Raw genomic sequence first — 23091 nt, 5'->3', positions numbered from 1 at the left:
TCTGGAAGCTCCACTGAAACCTGTCCACCACAGGTGACCCTGCTGGTATTCAAAATACTGGTGGCATAGCCTCCAGCTTCATAGCAACACGCAAGCCACCACAGTACGACAAACTGACAGATGACTGGTGGCATTATTCATTAGGATATCATTATTCTTTAATAATTCTCATTAGTGAAATGTAAGTCAAAACTACAATGAGATTCTGTTTCACTCCTACTGTTATTGTTATTGTTATGTGCCACTGAGTCGGACCCAACTCATAGCGACCCCTCCTTGGGTTTCCGCAGCAGTATCACTATGGAAGTAGATTGCTCAACCTTCCTTCTGAGGAGTGGCTGGTGGGTTTGAACTGCTAGCCTCTGGTTAGCAGTCATGTGCCTTAGCCACTACACTACCAGAGATAGCTAAAATTAAAAAGATGGTAATATCAAGTGTTACTAAGGATGTGGAGCAACTGGAACTCTCTTTATTGCTGGTGGGACCAATATGGTACAGTCACTTTGGAAAGCAGTTTGGCAGGTTCTTATAATGTCTTAAAAAAACACTCAGCATAAAACCCAGAAATCCCAATCCTAGGTATTTACTCAAGAGAAATTAAAACATTTATCCACATAAAAACCTGTGCATGAAAGTTAATAGTAGCTTTATTCAAAATAGCCAAATATTGGAAATGACTTCAATGTCCAAATGTTGGTGAATGGCTAAAACAAACTAGTGAATAGTAACCCATACAATGGAGTAAAGGAACAACTACTGATTCACAAAACAATGTGGATGAATCCTAACGGCACGATGAAAAACAAAGAAGCCAGACACAAAAGACATTAAAGATTTCATTTATATAGAATTCTGAAAAATGCAAAAATATAGTGAGAGAAAGTAGACAGCAGTTGCCTTTGGCTGGAGATGGGGGAAAGGAATGGCTTAGAAGAGGGCAGGAGGGAGCTTTATGTACTGAGGAGAATGTTCAGTATTTTGACTGAGGGGGTTCCATGACTGTATACATTTGTCAAGATGCACTGAAATGTTCAATGTTCACTTAAAAATGGGTGAATTTTAATGTCTGTAAAATATAACTAAAGAAAGTTCATAAAAAAAAAATAACAAACTGTATATCAAAATACAAAAAAGGGGATTTTTCTACTGTAATAGCTATAAAATTATTATTGCTTTATAGTATACAAATACTATATTTCTTAGCATAGAAATACTATAAAAGTAATAGTTATAAAAGAATCTTCTAGTTTGTTTCACATTATCTTCTTCTCCTTTATAGGATGATAATTTCAATAAGCACATACATTCATTCAGAGAGCACAATCCAATTTTTCCTCTGAAAACAATGTTCTTCATGATCCTTACCAAGAGTAGTGAGTCCCTCTGAGATAGATGTGAGAACATACAGGAGTACAGGAGGCTCTAAATTGGTGATGAAGCTCATGTGGTCCTGGGTGAGACATTCCAGAAGTGGATAATAAGACTGGCTCAGTTTCCGATATTGCTACAACACAGAGACAGACTAAATGTCAAGACCCAGGGAAGGAAAACAAAGATTGTTACAGACTCGTGGAAGCTGCTATTTATAAAATATTGGACACTGTAAACTTACTTAAACATAAGGCCAATAAATATATAGAACAAATGACATAATGATTCCCAATTCAGCATTTGAAAGTTTTAATAGTCTCTCTTGATCTCTAGAAACTCTAATTTGAAGCTATACTTTATATGATATTTCAATTTCATTTTATACAGTTAACATTTAAATGCAAGTAAGTTTCTACAGCATGAAATTTAGCAGACTGTGAATTATTTTTCTGTACTGAATATTGTAACACTGAACAGTGCTTAATAGTGGCTATGCAATTTTTTTCTTTTAAAAAAAAACACTAATTTGCTATTACAATGGATTTGGCATTATAGTCTGCTGTATTCACACAATGTCAACTCATTTAATTAAATCATAATTTGGTAATTGGGTTAATATTTATCATATACCACAGGTAAAAGATAAGTACCTGAGAAAGTTAGCTAGAACACTTCATATGCAGCCCAAATCAATATCAAAGAAGCACAACACTCATAAGACATATAAACCAGAGCCACATTTCTTTAAGTGAGATTAAAATCACCTCCATAAGAGTCACTTGGGGTGCTTGCCAAAAATGCAGTTTCCTAAGCCCCATTCCAGACTCACTAAGTGAAAACCTCTGGAGTGAGGCCTTAAACTGTGTATTTTAAACGTATAATATGTTGAGAGTATTATGAACACTAAAGTTTACAAATCACTGAACTAGAATTTTGCTTGTCTACTTGATGGCACATAACAACAACAACATGTTGTTGTTGTTGTTGTTGTTATGTGCTGTCGAGTCGGACCCGACTCACAGTGACCCCTCCTTGGATTTCCAAGGCAATATCACTACGGAAGTAGATTGTCCAACCTTCTTTTTGAGGAGTGGCTGGTGGGTTTGAACTGCCAGCCTTCTGGTTAGCAGTCAAGTGCCTTAGGCACTACATTACCAGAGCTCCCTCTATTAGACAATAGGTGAGAGAAAAATTCTGGAACTACAGAAGTTTTCTTGGTGGATCTCAACTGTAGTGAAAAGTCTCATCAATGAAGCAGTTGTAACCCAAGGCTGGTCTGACTCAAGCTTCTACGTAGTAATTTCTATCATGCAGGCATAGCCTTCTATACATATCCCAACCCACTATAAGAGGCGTAATAACCTTGGATTCGGGTGGAGTTCTATTAAGACTAGCTTAGAATGGTGGAAGAGGGTGCTGCTAGTCCATCTGGAGGCCAAGAAGCATTTCTCACACAGGTCAACTGAAGAGCACCCCCCTTCCTTGCCCCATCTTACTTGTAACCTTGGGGTAGGAGTAGGTGGGGAAGCTTGTGCTTCCCACGGGACTAAGCATGTGCATAAATTTGCCTGTGTAACCCAAGTAATTACTGCAATCACAATGGGCACATACTGGCTTCTGCGTAATCAGGCAGTGATGTTCTTTAAAAAAAAAAAAAAAAAAGTCTGGTAATAATATATCTCAGTGGAGAGGTCTGGAAATTTGAATTTCCAACAAGTACTCCAGGTGATTCTGCTAGCTTCAAAGTCTGAAAACCAATGACATAAATCATAGAAACTAGATAGTAGAGCAGAAAAGGGACCTAGAGATCACTTAGCTTAATTTCTTCATTTTAAAGGTGAGGAAATTAAAGCCTGGAGAAATAGAGAAATATTTAGGGTAAATGACTAGTGAGTGGCAGAGCAGAGATCATATACCAGGTTGCTCAACTTTTAGGCCAGCACTCTGTCCAATACAACAAAATGCTAATGGAGAGAAAGGCCAAATAGCAGGGGGAGTAGAAAGCGTAGCAGTGAAGCAAGGGGAAGATCCTGCAGCCAATCCTACATTTTCTGCTCCAGGGAATAAATACTTTTTTGAATTATGAGTATAATTGTAAGCAATTAGTTGAAATTGCTAATTACATTTTCTCTAGATGCAAAATCTGGAGCACTCTAGATGACCAATTTGTCAGAAGGCGTTAGCCACAGCTTTCTAAAATGCACATTTAATTATATGAATACAGTCACTATAGCTGTCCAAATTCTGGATGTTAAATCAAGTGTGCTGTTTTAAAACATAAAATATTCTGGTGCTTCTAACTTCCTTAGCTTCATTATAACAATTCCAAGCCTGTGATGGTGTTACTTCATGTTTTACAAAAAGACTCCGATGATGCATGAGTGCTTACTAGCAAGTCACAGTGGGACACTGACAGCAGCATTTTGACAAAGGCCTGGAGTACATTGTCAAAATGGTTATCCCCATACAACTTGAAGACGCCAAAGCTGACATAATTTCCACACAAGGCAGATTTGAGAGCCAAATAGCAGATGGAGATGCCCTTGAGTTTCATTGGATAAATCTGATCTTTTGAGAGCCTCCCCAGGGACAGGATCTGATTACCTGTTTTAGGGGAAAAGCAGAAAGAGAAAGTGATATAAGCAGATGCAGTTCAAAGCAGTTATGGGGCAGACTATTTAACATTTCCACTTCACTGCTAATGCTTGCTTCCCCTCACCACTGTTCCAAAACTTGCACCATCCATTGTAATGAAAACTATAAATATATTAGGCAGTTTACCTGGAAAGTACAAAGGGCCCAAAGAAAACCAACCAAGGGTATTGAAAAAGTTCTGTATTTGTATCTAAATAGTGATCACGTGGATATATACATAGGTAAAAATTCATTGAGTACACTCTTAAGATCAGTTCACTTTACATGTATATATGTTATACTTCAATAAAAGTAAGAGAAAATAATCAGCAGTCTAGAAAAAAGATAACCTAGACAGAGACGTAAATTAATCTAAATTTTAGGGTGAATTTTCATCCTTGTCTTATGAACTTAACTTTGAGTTACTTCACTTTTAGGAGCCTCATTGGTTTGGTATGAAAATGAAATAGAGACATAAGAAGTTCTTGGCACAGTGCACAGTTACTTCCTTTTCTTCCTTAGATCCCTTTTCAGAAGATCTCAAGAGATGAATGTTTGTAACAGCAATGTACTTAAATTCTATGTTGACCATCAAGAAAAAGAATCTTTTTATAATCACTTTAACATTTTCTGCAGTAGTTAGCATTTGCAACCAACAATTAGTTTCTGAAATGTGTGCCAGCTAGGGATGTTATTAGGTAATACCCAAGAAGGCTTTTTTTTTTGGCTTTTCAGCACTTTTTTTTTTTTTTTTTAAATTGTGATTTGGGTGAAAGTTTACAGAGCAAATTCACTTTCCATACAGTAGTTCACATACACTTTGTCTCATGACACTGACTACAATTTACCCCAATGCAACAGCTCCCCTCCCACTTCCTCCTGATAGTTACCTCTTCCCTGTGTCCATCCCTCCATGCACTCCTGCTCCCTGAACTGTCTCCCTGGGCATAAACAGCCTATGATTGTTCTCTTCAAGGAGTATATCTACCTCAGGTACATGTTCAGCTCCCATGCCTGTCTATTGTTTGGCTGGAAGCCACAGGTGTGGGTTCAATTGCAGACCTGAAGGGCAGCTAGGGGCAATAGTCTCAGTGGTTGCACCAGGCTCTATCAAACCAGCAAACCTGGTCCCCCTTCCCCCTCTCCCAAATGATTTTGAGTTTTGTTCCACATTGTTCTCCCTCTTTATCCAGGATCTCCTCCATAGATCCCCCTCTAAGTGGCTGACAGTGGTAGCTGGGCACCATCTAGTTCTTCTGGTCTCATAGTCGTATAGGCTGAGGATTGCATGGTATACCAGTCGCAAGGACTAATTGTTTCCATGAATCTCTGGTTTTCTTCATTCTTCTTTGTTCTGGATGAGGAGAGACCCACTGTTGCAACTAGATGGCTGCCTGCAAGCTTTTAAGATCCCAGTCACTACTCACCAAAGTAGGAGGTGGAACAATGTTTTGTGTAGTATGTTATGCCAATTGAGCTTGATGTCCCCTGTGACTATGGTCCCGAGAAGGCTTTTTTTTAAAAAACACATGAAGTCATACATGTTGAAATACTAGTGGCATAGCCTCTAGACTCACAGCAACACGCAAGCCACCACAGTATGACAAATTGACGAGTGGTAGACATTTTAGAGGTATAGTATAGTGGTTTTGTACTGTGTCATGTGGCTAACCAAGAACTAAGCTTCCTACAACCCATTTCCCTTTACGGTTGTGGGCTAGAAAAGGCCAAAAGAGAAATTTCTGTGAGATCTGGGAGATGGAAGTGAAGTAGCAGTCATGACTTTCTGAAGGTTGTAGTGGTAAGAGGTGGAGAAAGTAAGATGCAGAAATTCCACTAGGTTCTAGTTTGTCCTTGTTTTTCCCTGTTTTGTGTCTAGAACTACCAGCTTTGCTGACCAATGACCCCAGGCCACCAACTGCTTGACAGCACTCACAGAAGCAGTGGCTACGCTGAGGCAAAAGCATTCCACTGACTTCTATACTACGTAACCAAACCCCCTCCTACCCTCCACCCAGCATGTCCCACTCTAGCAGTGGGATGCTCCTAGCTTAAAGATTTTCCTGCAAGAGGCTACCTGGCCTCCCCATCCGTACCAGTGCTTCAGGGGGACTGATTAATGATTTTTTTTCTAAGCCACCAACTCCTTCCTTTGCATTTATTTTCCCATCTTCACCCACAATTCTACAAGGTCTAATTTTTGCAATAAATCTCCGATTCCATAAATACAATTGTGCTTCTTTTCCCTTGTTTGAATGCTGATTGATACACAGGTTACAGCAATCATATGTATAATAATAGGTTAAGAAGGACCAGTACTTCTAGCAGAGCATCAAACATGGGACCAGCCCAGGGTAAAGGTTTCCCCTCCCTGATTTGCCTTACTGAAATATTTCCATATACATACTTTCTTCTCTGTATCCTTAGAAAAAACCCATGAGGATTTCCTTACAATTTACACATAGGAATGACAAAACCATTCTCTGGAAGACTGAAGCAGATCTTAGAATTCATTCTCTACAAAATTCTGTACCTTCTCTCATGACTTCATCTTAACTTACCTTAGAGACATGTGGTAAGTTCTGTAAAGACTCAATTCAATATAACAATATTTATTTAACTTATGTAAGTAAGCCACTCTGGTCGTGCAATGGTTAAAGCATTCAGCTGCTAACCAAAAGGTTCACAGTTTGAACCCACCAGCTGCTCTGAGGGGGAAAGATGAGGCAGTCTGTTCCCATAAAGATTTATAGCCTTGGAAACCCTATGGTGCAGTTCTACCCTGTCATAAAATTTCGCTATGAATTAAAACTGGCGTGATGGCAGTGTTTTTTTTTTTTTTTTTTAATATGTGAGGGGCTGGGATAAATAAATGATTAAAATAAAATCTCTGCTCCGAGAGAGCTCAGCGAAGTATGGGAAACAGATCTGTAAATTAATAATTCTATACAATGTGACAAACCATACTAGAGAGGTTGTGTTAAAATGTTATCAGACTATCTCTTCTTGGGCAAGAGGGCATGAGGGAAAGGTTTCACAGAACAGATTATGTCTAAGAGATCAACTACAGCTTTCCAGGTTGACTTGGAGAAGGAGTATATTCTAGGAAGATCAAGTTCACAGGCTTGGTATTGCAGGAGAGGTCTAAGAAAGCAGGATACTGCAGGAGAGTATCCTCAACCGCTGTTTTCTACCTTTTACTGAACATTCAATTTAAACCAAGGTACATATTTTCCCCACTCCCTTTCCCAGGAAAGAACAGCACTGCTTTTGTGTGCCAGTTATGTTGGGGGTGGTGGTGGTGGTGGTTACACATTTTTGGTTTGTTGGCAAGGCGAGGGACAGAGGGAGCAGACCTTTTTATTGGGCCCTTTTTTATTCTGATGTCCTTATGGAGGAAGTGAAAGTCCTGTATTCTGCAGTAAAAAGATAGAACTAACAGACCAAGAACTGTGATGGGGAAAAATGAGTGGTTGTAAGGACTGGATACTCTATCATTAGGATAGATTAATCATTTAGAATCACAACTTTGATCTCTATATTGAAGTTGTTGTTGTTTGGCAGACATAATTTGCCTTTAGAACTATGTCAGACACATTTGTATTAATTAAACAGTAATTATTATACCATTATGAGCATGTTCTTGGAACAGCAGAATGTTCAATATTTAAAAAAATTTATATATTTTGTTGTTGTTGTTGAGAATACATAAGGCAAAACATATACCAATTCAGCAGTTTCTACATGTATCACTTAGTGACACTGATTTCATTTTTCTGAGTTGTGCATCCATTTTCACCCTCCTTTTCTGACTTGTTCCTCCTTCATTAACATACATTCACTGTCCCTTAAGGTTCCTATCTAATCTTCTGAGTTGCAGCTGTCAATTTGATCCCATACACGTAGTTCTTAAAAAAGCATAATGCTCAAGGCAGACATTTTTTCCCCCCTAGTTAAGCTAAACTATTTATTGCTCGGTTTTAAGACTATTTGTGGTTTAAAGTTTAAAGATTATTTTAGGACAATAGTTTCAGGGGTTGGTTCATTCAACCTTCATGGCTTCAGGAAGCCTGGAGTCCATGAGAATTTGAAATTCTGTTCTGCATTTTTCCCCTTTGAATCAGGATTCTTCTATAGAATCTTTGATGAAAATGTTCAGTATTGGTAGCCAGGCACTATCTAGTTCTTTTGGTCTCATGTCAAAGGAGGCAGCTATTCATGGAGGCAATCAACCACATTTTCCATATTCTCCTCCTATTCCTGATTCCCCTTCTTCCTTTGTCGTCCCAGGTGAATAGAGACCAATTGTGCTTTGGATGGTTGCCTGCAAGCTTTTTAATACCCCAGGCACTATGCAACAAATTAGAAGGTATAACAGAAGCAATGAACACGTTAGCACTGAACACGTTATTAGGCCAATTTACAAGAATATCTCTGAAACTATGATCCTAAAACACCAAACCAAGAAACTAAGTCACTTGAGGTGTTGGGTGGACATAAGCAGACTCAGCAGCTATGTTTGTTGTTGTTGCAAATATATCTATTACACAACTTTTACCAATTCAACTTTTTACAAATGTACAACTTAATGACAGCAATTACAATTACTGACTGTGCAACTCTACCCTTAAATCAATGTGGTTTTTCCATCACTTTAACCTCTTCTTTTTCCCCTTCCCTTCTGTCCCTGGTAACCACTAATAAACTCTGGTCTCTATACATTTGCCTTTTTTTTTTTTTTTTGTCTTTTTATATAAGTGAGGTCATACAGTATCTGTCCTTTTGTGATTGACTTATTTCACTCAACACAGTATCTTCACACTCTATCCATACCGGTGCATGTACCAAGACTTCATTCCTCCTACTGTAGTATTCTGTTGAAAGTATGTGCCACATTGATTTATTCTGTTGATGGGTATTAAGTTGTTTCCCCATTTTGGCTGTTGTGAATAGTGCTGCAACAAACACTGGTGTGTAAGTCTCTTTTTGAGTCTCTGCTTTCAAAAGTTTTTTTTCGGTATATATGTAGGAGTGGAATTTCTGGGTCATATGGTAGTTCTGTTGTTGTTATGTGCCGTCGAGTCAAACCCGACTCATAGCCACCCCTCCTTGGGTTTCCGAGGCAGTATCACTACGGAAGTAGGATTGCCCAACCTTCCTTCCAAGGAGTGGCTTGTGGGTTTGAACCGCCAGCTGTCTGGTTAGCAGGCAAGTGTCTTAGCCACTATGCTACCAGAGCTCCCATGGTAGTTCTAGCTTTAGTTTTTGAGGAACTGCGGCACTGTTTTCCACAACGGCTATTCCATTTTGTATGCCCACCAGCAATGGGTAAAGTTCCAATTTCCCTACACTGTGATCACCAACAATTGTTATTTTCCCTCCTTTTTTTTTTAATCCTAGCCATCCTAGTAGGAATGAAATTGTATCTTGTTGTGGTTTTGATTTACATCTCTCCGACAGCTAATGAGGTTGAGCACCTTTCCATGTGTTTGGTGGCCATGTGAAAGTCTTCTTTGGTGAACCATCTATTCAAGTCCCTTGCTCATTTTATGATTGGGTTGTCTGTCTTTTTGCTGTTAAGTTGTCGATGTTTTGCATATATTTTGCTTATTAGATTCTTGCTGAATATATGAATGTTTAATATTTTTGAAAAAGGAGACTATATTTCATTTTGCTCAAGAGCCTCAGCTAAATTGTGGATCATTAGATCCATGGTGGCTATGAAAGACTGTGGAAAAGGAGGCATGGCCAAGTTATTACTTATTCATGCCAACTCAGCTTTATTTAGTATGTATTATTCAACAAGCCTTATTGAAATTGGAGGCCCTGCCCTCAAAAATCTTAACATCTAGGAGTCAGACTCATGCTACTGTAAACAAAAGCAATTGGGCTGAGTTTTTGTTTTGATATTCCTTTATAGTTATGACAACTCTCCTTTCCATTCTCTGCTCCCCCTCCCCCACCCAGGTAAAGCCCCCAACTCCTTCCTTAGCACTTACTTCCTAAGAGAGAGATCTATATTACACTGATGGACAGCTGGGAACTGATAGCACTGCCAGGTTGGCAGCCACTGAAGCAAGTAACAGTTGCCACTTCGCTTTTATTGCAGCAGTACAAAAGGAAGTATTTTAGTTAAAAAAAAAAAAAATCCACAAAAAACAAACAGATTTTCAAAGGTTAGCACCAGAAGAAAAATCTCTGCTTTCTACTGAATGAATATATCTGCCATATTTGGGGGTGTAGAGAAGAGGTGCTGTTATATCCATAACACTCTAGACATAGGAAAGATAGATACTGAGGCTATCTTGAGGCCCAGGAGAAAAGAACAGTATGAAATGAACGGTTAACATGGTCAAAGGCAATGATGGGGAAATGGAGGCACGAGTGCTATGGATTTGCCATTCTTACTCTTATATGTTATAATGTTGTTGTTGTTGTTGTTATGTGCCGTCGAGTCAAACCCGACTCATAGCGACCCCTCCTTGGGTTTCCGAGGCAGTATCACTACGGAAGTAGGATTGCCCAACCTTCCTTCCGAGGAGTGGCTGGTGGGTTTGAACCACCAGCCGTCTGGTTAGCAGGCAAGTGTCTTAGCCACTATGCTACCAGAGCTCCCTCTGTTATAATAGTAGAAGAAATGTCACTAAATAATAAGATTAAATAATTGAGAAATAAGCTTATATTAACTGCTTAGATTCTCTTTCTTTACCTCTATTCTTTGTCCTTTTTTGGAGAAGCTTTTTTTTTTTTTTTTTTTCCAGTTTCTAGCACTTAGATGTATCCTTCTAGATAACTCTCAAGGTCTAGATTCTGTCTGTCTGTCTGTTGTTGTTGTTACATGCCATCGAGTTGGACCCAACTCATAATGACCCCTCCTTGGGTTTCCAAGGCAGTATCACTACAGAAGTAGACCGCCATGGGTTCCGAGAAGTGGCTGGTGAGTTTGAACCACCAGCCTTCTGGTTAGCAGTCAACAGCAATGTCTAGAAAGATGCAAATCTCCTCTCCTATTATTCTGCAATCTACTTCCAGTTTTCATTTATTTATTTTACTGTCCCCCTGCCCTACCTCTCCCTTTAGTAACTGACTCTAGGATGTCCTCAACTTCAGAAGAGACCTCTAAATGCAAAGAACAGTGGCCTTCCTTCACAGGCTTCAGATGGAGAACTACAAGACAAGATACTGTTTCTTACAGGAGAAAAACACATACCGCAAAAGGCAGTGATTAACAGCATGGGCTTCTGAGTCATACTGACTTGGATTCTAGATCTTTCCTTACTACCTATTTGTCTGAGAAGATGACTTAACTTCCATAAGTCACAGTTTTCTCATCTATAAAACGAAGGTTTTAACAGTTCCTATAGCTCACAAGAAGATAGAATATGTAAAGTACTTACCATAGCAACTCGCACAGTACTCAACAAAAGCAAGCTATGACAACATATAGTACTGAAGGTTCATTTCTCTCTCCAGTCTAACAGCCTATGAGTTCACATTTGGAGGAGCTATGGCCTAGAACAGAGGGGGTGGAAAAGCTGTGTGTGTGTGTGTGTGTGTGTGTGTGTGTGTGTGTGGTGTTGAATAATGGCACTTCCTTATAACCCCTTTCACTTACATAATTCAAAAAGTGAAGTCAATAATGTTTCATTTGGCTGCCTTCCCTCTGTTCTTTCAATAAAGAATAGGCTGCAGCGGGTCATAGTTTGGTTGTTTATTCTACATCCCACTGGTTCTCTGTGCCCTCAAAAGAATACTTAGAAAAAGGTGCAAGGGACAAGATGGACTCTACAGTGAAACCTGTGAGAACCAGAACTTGATGGGACCACCTTGTTTTTCCAGGTCTCACAAATTTTTTGCCCTTAACAGGATGCAGTTTTAACACTTTTCTATCGCTCTCTATTAGTGGAAGATATCTGAGGTTTCCTTCTCTGACAGGTTTCTGCCTTATATAGGTTCTGGCTTTTGCATGTTTTACCATAGTAGTATCTTGCACCAGGAGGAACTAAGAGAATGAACAATGTTATTTCCTGGCTTACCAAGCAATCCATTACATTGATTTACCTTTCTTTGTCCCATTTAGTCTCTAAAATTTTAAAGTGAATTTGATATTTAGCTGACAGCTCTATAGGCTGCATATCTTCATTCATCTTCAGAACAGTTATGGGAAGAGAACTGCAAGCTTGCTGACATTCTTTTACTTCAGGAATGTCTCTGAAAGCCATTCAAGGTCCCTGGTTTGGGACAGAATTGAAGTTATGAGGACTGAACAGGAATATAACCAAGGCAGATAAAGAGGTAGGAGATTAAGCAAATTGTTAAGAATGATAAGTAGTATAACTTTCTAGAGGGCCACTTGGTAATATTTATTAAAATTATTTAAAAAATGTGTTAATCCACTTCTGGAATATATTCTGAAAGAGATTTTGAACTGTATCTTCCTATCTATTAGCATCTCCACTCACATACATGTCTTCTATTAAGGCCAATTCCTCACCATGTTCACCTAGATCCTATCTCTTCTTACATGCTTAAGAACAAAGCACCAACAATTTTCCCTTTTCTCTCTCATGCCATCATTTGTTCCCATCCTATCAGATATTGTTTCTTCCACAACAAAACTTTCTTTTGATTCTATTTTCCTGCTAGATATTGCTCCCCTTATTCTACTCTGGTTCTTTTTTAACCCCACTCCACTGAAACTGCTCTTTTCAAGGTTATCAATAACCTCCTTGTTGCTAAATAGTCAGTAATAAGAGTAATGGTTGACTCTCAGTCCTCATTTTACTTGATTCACAAGTAGCAGCTTTTGACACATTTGACCACCTCTTCTTACTTGTCTTCCAGGAAACCATACGCTCTTGTCTTGGTGTAGGAGAGCATGGGAGCTTTAGTGTTCCTTTCTCTTCAGTCTTCTTTGCTGGTCTGCTTCTTCTTATCTCTTACCACACCACTGAAGTACCCCTGGCCTCAAACCTACATCTTCTTCTCTATTCACATTCACTCCATTTAGTGATCTAGTTTCACGGCTTTAGATATTATCTAAGGGTCAATGAGTTACAGATTTGTTTCACTAGCCCAGCTCTCTTCCAAACTCCAGACTATAGATCCAACTTGGATGTCTAATCAATTATCTCAAGCTCAGAATGACCAAAACATAAGTTGTGATCCCCTCACATCTTTCTGCAGCCTTCCCTATCTCAGTTGATGGCAACTTTATCTTTCCATGTGGCTTATGCCAAAATCCCTTGACTACTTTGGATTCACTGTGGAATGTACTCCTCAAGGATTTACCTTCGTAAGCTATGTAATCCTGGTTTTAGGATCCTCTAGGTGATGATCACACCACTGCCTTTTATAAGCTTTTTATAAATATTACTATGCTACTTTGTCGTTATATGTTTCCAATAAAATTTCTGATAAGTTCTGATAAGGCCATATCCACGGCTTCTGTGTAACATGTTTTCAGGAACTTTTATTTCTTGGCATATTATTAAGTCTCTAGTTAATTCAAGACCAATGCATTCTTCAGTCATCTTCTTGCAATCATTTTAGTACACAATCAATCCTTTGCTATTATAATGCTTCTTTTAACAGTATATACCTGTAATTTTAAACCTCCTTAATTTTTTTTTTTTTAACCAGTTGACCCCATTTGCAAGCACATCTAGTGCAACTATATAGCTGGGTGGTTCTGGATGAAGTGGCAGCAGGTCCCCTCCTTCTCTAGTGCCCTTCTATGGCATTTTCACATACATCTAGGGCCTGGAAGCATCCAGTTTGAAAACCACTGGCCTGTTATCTAAGTCACAATAAGTAACTGTGGCCTGTATAACAATCTACAAATCCAATTTATGCATATTAGTAAGTTATATCTTAAATGCTCCTAGAGCATGCCATATACTGCTTAAAAAATCCTGATGTAAATTCTTATGTATAGTGAATAATTTCAGCTTGTTCTCTCCATTTTTAAGGTTTAAATTTTCACAAATTGAACTTTCTTAAGGCAAATACCTAAGGAAGAAATAGAAACAGTTCCATTTTGGCTACTCTTATGAAAGCAATCACTATTTCTCCCCTCTGTGCACTCTTCAACCAACAGATGTCACTAAAGATACCAGTACCCAGAGGCAAAGGGAGGAAAAGATTAGACAAATGGAAATTGAGCATAAAAAATTCTTTATAATTTTATACAAAATTCCAGTTCTTAAAACTGAGAAGTAGCTTTCCAAAGTAATAACATTTATTACACTGCATGCAACATTTTAACCAAAAATTTAAGAAAGAAATTTCTTTTATTAAGTTGCTCAGGCTGAATGGATCATAGCACTAAGTTTTGAAATACATGTTCTTGAAGCAATTTAAAACTCATTAGAAATAATAGGCTTGGGCTAGTAGAAAATGTGATAAAATTTAATCCTCATCCAAATGTTACCTGGGCTGTACAAACAGGAAATTGTTTTGTGCTACTGTGGCTAACCTCATTGCTGACCCTGAGCTGTAACGGCAAGAACAGCTGAGAGCTGAAGAAAATTAAAAACTTACATCAAAGTATATCATGACAGAATGCAGATAAATAAAACAGCATATCAAAAGTATTATTTTTCTGCCAGTCTCAAAGAGCAGTGAGGTGGAGGTATTCCACAAAATGTGTAACAAATCAGGGGCATTGGATAGGAGTCCTTCCCCCTCTGCACTGCCCAAAACAAATGCCTACCCAGATACTACCCATGAGAGATGAGCAGAGCAGAAACCCAGTGAGGATGGGGACAGATGGGATCACAGAATGTTCTAGCCTCTTTCGTCCTTCCTTCACCTTGGCTTACCAAAGAAATACATAATGTTGGCCCTTCTGTGTCTCCCCAGTCACTCTTTCCTTCATCTTCTAGACTCCTGGATGGCAAGCAAATTATCTCCCTCCAATGAGCATATTAGAGTCTCCAGAGGTTAAAAAAAAAAAAAAAAAAAGTATGAGTGGTAAAACATTATGGAAGGTAAGACAGATAAAATCAGCTTGGTTGATGAAAGCTGGCATGAGAATGAGTAGTAGATGAAGGACATTTTCCTATTATTTTATTCTAAATGCATGCGTTAATTTCACTGGAGACACAGTTGAAGGGCATTCTTCCATTGAACTTCTGGTCTTTCTTAAATTTTTGAATATAAATCACCATGCTTTGAAGAACAGTGCTTCATCATAAACATACAATCTTCCTGTGGCAACTACCAAGAGACAATTGGAATATGGAAAGACCATTGACTTAAGTAATGGAATTTTCATTCAACTACAGGCTAACTAGGCAATATCTGACAATCTCTTCACCTCCCTGAGTTTCAATTGGTCAATGGTCATCATAGTAGCTAATTGGTCTCAGGGCTTTACATATATTACCTAACTGAATCTTCACAATGATCCTATGAGGTAGACATTATATTCTGTTTAATAGAAAACTGAAGCAACAGAGAAGCTTAGCAGCTTAATCAAGGTCATAGGACTAGTGAGTGGCAGATAACAACACCAGCCTTGATGGGCCCTTGTGATGATTCAGCAGGCTAATATATGTTAAATGGTCAAGTATAGAAGCAGATACATATTAGGTGATTAAAACAATGGAAGTAACCATTATTATTTGTCCAAATTTATGAGCAGAACCTTAAACACCTTACTAGTTTTTCTTCCCAAGAATGCTTTAAAGATAGTCTTTTCCCTCCCATCTCCCTTCTGCTCTTCCATTTTTTTTTTCCCATTTTCCTTCTGCTTCTTCCTCCTCCTCCTCCAATGTAATTGTCACAGTTATCTTTCTCAACTTTTGCTGCAATGCCTTTGTCAATGTCAGACAACCTGACAGGGGACAGGATTGCTTATAGTCTATGGATTTGTAACAGTTCAGTGAGAATCCTTTCGGTATCATTGGCTGAACATACATTCTGTCCTAGAGATCTAGTGATATTAGAAGACAAAAAGGTCACTGCTCTTATCAGTTCCACCACAATAGTGAATAAGCCCCAAAGGAAAAAAAATACATTTGGTGAAAGAAACTAGATTCAGAAAAAAAGGCAGGAAAGATACCATTGTGATTGGTTAACAGCAATCTAACAGTATTTGTATAGTTAAAGCTTTATTGTTTACTAAGAGAATCTTCTACATGAAGTGTTTCATGATGGGAATTATTATTTTCTTTTAAAAAGTAAGGATATAAAAAGTGAGTGACCAACACAACAACACTAAGGAAAAGGAAGACACAGAGAGGTACATAAGAGGTACAGACAACAAAGATAAACACCTTTACATCCACAATGCTGAATTATTAGTAATAACAAACATTAATCTATGGGCAGATATATAGGTAGACAGGCTAAATGATTAGGTATGTGTAGGCAAAAGGGAATATACCCATGACCATATATAAGTTTGGCAGATGATATTTCAACATACATATTTGTATGTGATATAGGAATGTCCATATAAATAGAACTAACAGGGGCAAAGTTATACAACTTCTTAGCCACAGCCAACCACACTGAGGCAATGAGTTGTTGGGCCTGTTGTCTTGGGACCCTGGTTGTGGGAGGCATCAAGCTCAACTGGCCTAACATTTTACACAAAAACAATGTTCTACACCCTACTTTGGTAAGTAGCAACTGGGGTCTTAAAAGCTTTCAAGTGGCCATCTAGATGCAACAATTGGCTTCTTCTCATCCAGAGTAAAGAAGAATGAAGAAAACCAAGGACACATCGAAAGAAATATTCCAAGGGATTAGTGGACCATGCAAACCTCAGCCTACATGACCCTGAGACCAGAAGAACTAGATGGTACCTGGCTACCACTGCTGGCCACTAGGAAAGGGATCAGTGTAGGAGATCCTGGATAGCATGGGAGAAAAATGTGGAACAAAACTCAAAATCATAAAAAAAAGACCAGCCTTACTAATCTATTAGAGACTAGTGAAAACTGAGTCTATGGCCCCAAGTCACCCTTTGAGCCTGGAATTGAACTCACTCCCATGGCTTCCAGCCAAACAACAGACAGGTGAACAAGGTACACTGCATTTTCACCAGGTAGGTACACTCCTCAGAACAATCAACCATGGGAGATCAGAAGAGCAGTATTTGTAGAAGGAGATAGCTCAGAGGGCAGGAATGCATAGGAAAGAAGGACACAGGGAAAAGGTAACCACAGGGAGGAAGTGGGAAAGGAGCTATTACATTATGGGGATTGTAATCAATGTCATGAAGCAAAATGTGTCTGAACTGCTGTATGGAAAATGTATTTGCTCTGTAAACTTTCACCCAAATCACAATAATTTTTTTTTTTTTTTTTTAAAGTAAGGCTATAAAAACCCAGCACTTGCTATAGGCAGAAGGAAGTGAAGCAGGACAATGTGGTTCAAGCAGTGGGCATTAGTGAACAAAAAAATGACATTGGTCAGTGCATCCTCATCTGAGAAAGACTGGCACAGTGCATGCAAGAAAAAGGCTTTGGATCAAAGAAAGGCACATTCTGTGAGTACCTATTTCATGGCAGACTCTGTGCCAGGTTCTTTACCCCATAGCTCAACCAAACTCCATAATTCTAAGCAGGCAGGTTGGTCAGTAGGTATTTATTATTTTTCATTTTACACATGGAATACTAGGCACAAAGAGGCATAGTGTCCTAGCTGAGTTGATAAGGGATGGTACTAGGATTCAAATTCAGATCTATTAATCTCTAAAACCTATGCTTTTTCTAAGATATGGTGTTATTTCTGGAAAAGATCTAGACACATACAATAGTATGATAAGACATTGAAAGGAATTAGATACACACTGGAAGTCAGGCAGACTGTGCTTAGAATTTTTAAAAAGGGGTCCATTTCTACCTTTGGGAGGAAGAGTATTTCTAACATGTATCACCCTAATGTGTCTATTTCAAACAGATACAGATGCTGCGGTACTGTAGTTGCTGGTATAGATGAAATTAAGGGAGCGCAAGTTTTCTGTTTTAAATAGGTGCTTTTTGTAGTCTCCACACACTTACAGTCTCAAACTCTACAAATCAAATGTGTAATTAAAACTAAGCATTTTAAACAGAGGACTATAATGCATACAGAATTGAGCCCCAGATGTATTTTGAACTGAAGTTAAAACAATTTAAAACACCTACTTTTCTTCTTTTTTAAAAAAAGAAGAGACATTCTATGGTGGTTCTCTTTGTCTCTCTCTGTCTCTCACACACATACATACACACACACTTAAAGACGCTTCACAAAATCCTGAAAATCTCTTTCTAGGTACTCAAAAAGAAATATCAGAATCACACAATTTTTGAGACCAAACTAGTTAGCACTGGCTGCTGATTTAAAGAATTAAGAATAGACAGACAAAAAGGAGAAGAGGACAAAGAAAAAGAGAACACAGGGAAGCCTCTCTTGCAGCAAAGTACGCTGCACAGAGCCTAGCTCACAGCCAGCAGTCAGTGTGCCATATTCGATAGCAGGATTCTTATCCACCCTATTCCCACTCCCCGGCTACATAAAAGTCTCAGAGAATTGAGGATTTCAGTGATGAAGCAGTCAGAATTGGAAAAGTGTTAGGGATTATGGTAGTCCTAAAGACCAAACTGCTAACAAAGTCCTAAAACGTTTATACTATAATTGAATAGGACAATCTTTACTGTAGTAGATCTCTGTTTCTAGAGGGCCAGGGCCTAGAATGCCCCTACAAGAAAATATTTACTGCTCCTTACAAGGATATTATATTCCAAAATTCAGTGCTAGTAACATACTGGTCTAAATGGTTCTTGACCCAAGATAGTAAACTACATGATATAACTTTGAACAATTTTAAATAAGCTCAGCTTTTCAATATTCTATCTAGTGCATTCCCTTTGCCTACAGACACTGCAATTTTATCCAAAGGAAATTCATCAAATTGGTCAGGCCGTGATTTGTAGTCAAAGGAATGATGCTTACTTATCCTGATGTCAATATGATGGCTATTGGCTTTTTGCACTCCTATTACCCATTTCACAAATTCATACAGATATGAAGGTTCAAAGGAGTAAAACAACTAACATCTTTCTTTCTTCCAAAGAGATAAAGTTATACTGCAGAGACAAACATCGAAAAGGATCCTCACCATAAGTGCAAATCATTTTACTAGCTTCTCTGAAGAGAAGAATTCCATTAGGGGATGATACATCAAAATTCAAGCGCTGAGATCTAAGAAATATAGCAAAAAATTAGACATCATGTGCAGTAAAGAAATCAAACATGGGTTTAAAATGCCCGGCATTTTCATTTAATAGAACTAGCAACAGCACAGTTACCACTTTTTCCAAGGGCCATGCCAGTCAACAAGTGTTGATAAAATATGTATTATCATGTTCTCACTAAAAAGCTACTAGGCCAATTAGGCCAATTTCATTTATTTGCTGATTCAAAGAGCCCATTCATTGTCTGATGTAACTCTTGTGAAAATAACATCTGATATCCTACATCACAGACTTTCTTTTATGCTTTTCTTTCAAATTCAGCCAATTTGCCCCCTTTTTCGAATCTTTCCCGTTTAATTATGGCAGACTACTTAACAAAGCCCCATATATATGACTTGATCTTTTTCTTACCTGTAATTTCAAAGTAACGAAAACTGCTACCACCATCACCATCATTTAATAGAAGAACATTTAGTATCAGGGAGGCACTTTATTTATGTACATTGTTGCATTTATCTCTCATAACTACCTTATAAAGTAAATGCTATTCTCTTCATTTCATGGAAATGAAGATTTAGAGAAGTACTTATCCAAGGTCACATAATTAATAAGTGAAGGAGCCAGAATCCAAATACAGGCTTGGCAGATCCAAAACATGAGCTCTTTTTAGAATGCTATGCTGCCTTCTGCCAAAAATTATACTCCATGTATCATTCTTATTAAAAAAATGGAAGCAATAAATTATAAATTGGAAAGAAAGATAATTGTATTTAAAATGCATAAAACCACATCAATATCTATCTTTAGGTGAGAGAAGTTTTTTCCTGTGGAAGTTATTCTAATGAGTACATCTGAGGATTGATATTTTTAGTGGTTATTACCTAGAGCAGCTGCTTTTAAATTTCTGGGTTACTGACTCCCTTGAAAAACTGATAGAAGCTACAGACCCTCTACATAAAAATAAATATACACAGAAATATTTTGTAGTCAACTTCAGAGGGTTCACAGACCTGAGAAATCCTTAACCTGGAAGGAATTATACATCTTTTAGCTGAAATGTATGCAAAGTGGTTGATGTAATAACAAACATGTACGTATATATAGATACTTGGATATTGACACATATATAAACGAGAATACATATACTCCTTCCATATTTACATTGGAGATCTCCTACAGCACCCACTGCACATTTTTAAAAACAAATTCTAAAGTGATAGGAAGTCTAGGTCCCTTTTACTGCATATATGCATAATGAATTATCTGACGCTTCAAGCATTTTTCAAACATGTTTAAATTACATTACAGACTAAAGTCTGTAATAGCTCAAGTAGAGAGAAAGAAAATCTACTTCTGTGGTTAGAATAGCATGAACAGGGCAAGAGCCCTGACATTTTATTTGCCTTTTTAATACCACTTTGGCTTTAGTCGGTACTGATATGCCTTGTCACTTGGACTTCCAAGAAATAGTTGTGTATTTTTAGAAAAAGATTAGCCAAAAAATGGAACTAGATCATAGCAAAGAAACCCCCAAAAGCTAAGACATTTGCTAAAGTCTGTTTTCCAGGAACAGAATGAATTGTTGCTTGTCCATGCTTTTACAAAATGCTTTAGAATTAAGTGCAATTATAACTTATTAGGAATGTTATTATGAACATGTGATTGATGGCACACAATTCTTGATTAAAGAAATACATGTATATAATTCACATTAAATTCTAGAGGAATAAAGACAAGATAATATATTTTCTGAGGTAAAAGATTTTCACTAAGTAGTTTTTAGGGCAATTGTGCTAGTTGTAAATTATCTGGCAATGGCAGACATAAAATACTTAACAGTATACAATGCAAGGATTTTTTTTTTTTTGTTTTTGTTAAACATTTTTTTGTTTAATGTAAAATGTTACGGTATCAGTAAAACATAATAATATAATAAATTTTAATATAAAATGCATAGTTTTCTTTAATATATTTTTTAAACTAATAGCTTTTAAAAGAATAATACTTACATTTCCTTGTCAGGTCTTTCTCCTCCTTTTGATTTAGAGGAAAAATTTTAAATGACTGCTGTGAATAACTCAGTACCAGAGATAAAATTAGAGCTGCAACCCATACTCCTTCCCTGTATGGATAGCTCCCTCCCAACACGGTTTACAAAGAGGAATTGATGAAACAGGATGGCTAAGTGACAGGTAATTTGGTACTAAGCCATATTCACAATGACATCTTTTAAAGGGGTAAAACCAATTAGCTTATTGCATTATTTTCTCGTTAGCTAGATCTTTGTTAATATTTATATGTAGAATATCTGAAGCTCTACTGGTCTATGCAAATTATAAGGTCAACTAGGCAATTTCTGAGAAGGATTACAGAAGCTATTTAAGTGAAAACTGCGAGTGCATAAATCATCCAAATACATGCATCTTGGCATAGAGAAAGAAGCATAAATTAGAAATTGAAGCAGGTACTATCTTTAGGGTTCCTGGGACAGACTATGTGGCCATGAGTTGCTCTGGGTCTCAGTTTCCTGATCCATAAAATGAGACATCTCAATTCAGAGACTTCTAAACTTCTGTCCTACTTTGAAATTCTACAGAATTTCAGGTAAGCAAAGATATAATTGATATAGCTGCTCTCCTCCATTTTATGCCTTTGAATATTTTAAGTAAAGATAGCTGCAGTCTTCCAATTTTCCCCCCAGATCTCATAGTCCTCATATACCTCTCAGTATACTATGCTTTCTCCCAAAAGATCTAAACCTTATCTCTCTAATTCTATTACTCTTATTTATCACCTCAAGGCTCTTGCTAAGTCTTGAATATACGCACACCAGACAGAACAGTCTTTGACCTTTTGAGAATGCTGCCAGTAGATTTTTTTTTTTTCACTCCCCAATCACTCTACTTACCTGTTTTGCATCAGTTCTGCCATAAGTTTTAAGATGGGAGTTGTACATGCTGGCTCTCCATACCACTGCTCAACAGCCCTCTGAAGAATGGGAAGATATGTTGGGTACCTTTTATAAAGTCAGTTAAAGAATTTAAGGGTCAAAAGAAGTATCGTTCTTTTTAAAAAAGAAAAAAGGGAATTCACACTTTTTGTAGGTTTAATATACAATGGTAATTTTATAAATTGCTCTCCCTGACCTGCTATACTTTTTTGAAAGGCTGCAAACAGTACTCTTTTATGTAACACATCTCATACATTATATTGCACTATTCTTGGAATACTCTACAATAAAGGACGTGCTTAAAGTATCATATAATACATTTTAAAATTATGTTTAATATTGTGTTGTTGTTGTGTTGTTATGTGCTGTCAAGTCACACCTGACTCACAGCGACCTCTCCTTGGGTTTCTGAGGCGGTATCACTAAGGAAGTAGATTGCCCAGCCTTCCTTCCAAGGAGTGGCTGGTGGGTTTGAACTGCCAGCCTTCTGGTTAGCAGTCAAGTGCCTTTATGCTACCAGAGCTCCCATGTTTAATATTATAGGAAAGAAAATAAATTTAGTTTATAAGGTGAAAAACATATTCAAATCATTAGTATCAGGGTTTCTTGAGCACCAAAGTTAGAAAATATTGTAATTATGAATTTTTTTTTTATTGGCTTAATATAATTTTTAACCTCGGCTACTCCACAGAGTATGGATTAAGTGGAGCAAGAGTAGAACCATGGACACAGTTCGGAGGCATTCTTTTTATTATTATTATTTTATTTTGATTTGGGTGAAGATTTACAGAGCAAATTCACTTTCCATACAGCAGTTCACATATACTTTGTCGCATGTCATTGACCACAGTTTACCACAATGCAATAGCTCCCCTCCCACTTCCTCACCATAGTTACCTCTTCCCAGTGTCCATCCCTCCATACTCTCTTGCCACCTGAGCTGTC

General features: G+C 37.7%; 1 protein-coding gene across 1 annotated transcript in view; it reads right to left on the bottom strand.

Annotated features, from left to right (window-relative positions):
• RANBP17 (RAN binding protein 17) overlaps window positions 1-23091 on the bottom strand; it is a 533584-nt gene that overhangs the window by 59718 nt on the left and 450775 nt on the right. The window contains exons 21-24 of the mRNA XM_007939761.2: window positions 22105-22212; window positions 19121-19203; window positions 3761-3975; window positions 1366-1504 (exon numbers count right to left, since the gene is read on the bottom strand). Of these exons, the coding sequence (XP_007937952.1) occupies window positions 1366-1504; window positions 3761-3975; window positions 19121-19203; window positions 22105-22212 (545 nt within the window). The remainder of the gene's footprint in view (window positions 1-1365; window positions 1505-3760; window positions 3976-19120; window positions 19204-22104; window positions 22213-23091) is intronic.

Source organism: Orycteropus afer, unplaced genomic scaffold (genome assembly GCF_000298275.1).
Source record: "Orycteropus afer afer isolate SDZICR_OR568_19922 unplaced genomic scaffold, OryAfe1.0 scaffold00062, whole genome shotgun sequence".
Lineage (NCBI taxonomy): Eukaryota > Metazoa > Chordata > Mammalia > Tubulidentata > Orycteropodidae > Orycteropus > Orycteropus afer.
This window is presented reverse-complemented; position numbering and strand designations above follow the sequence as displayed.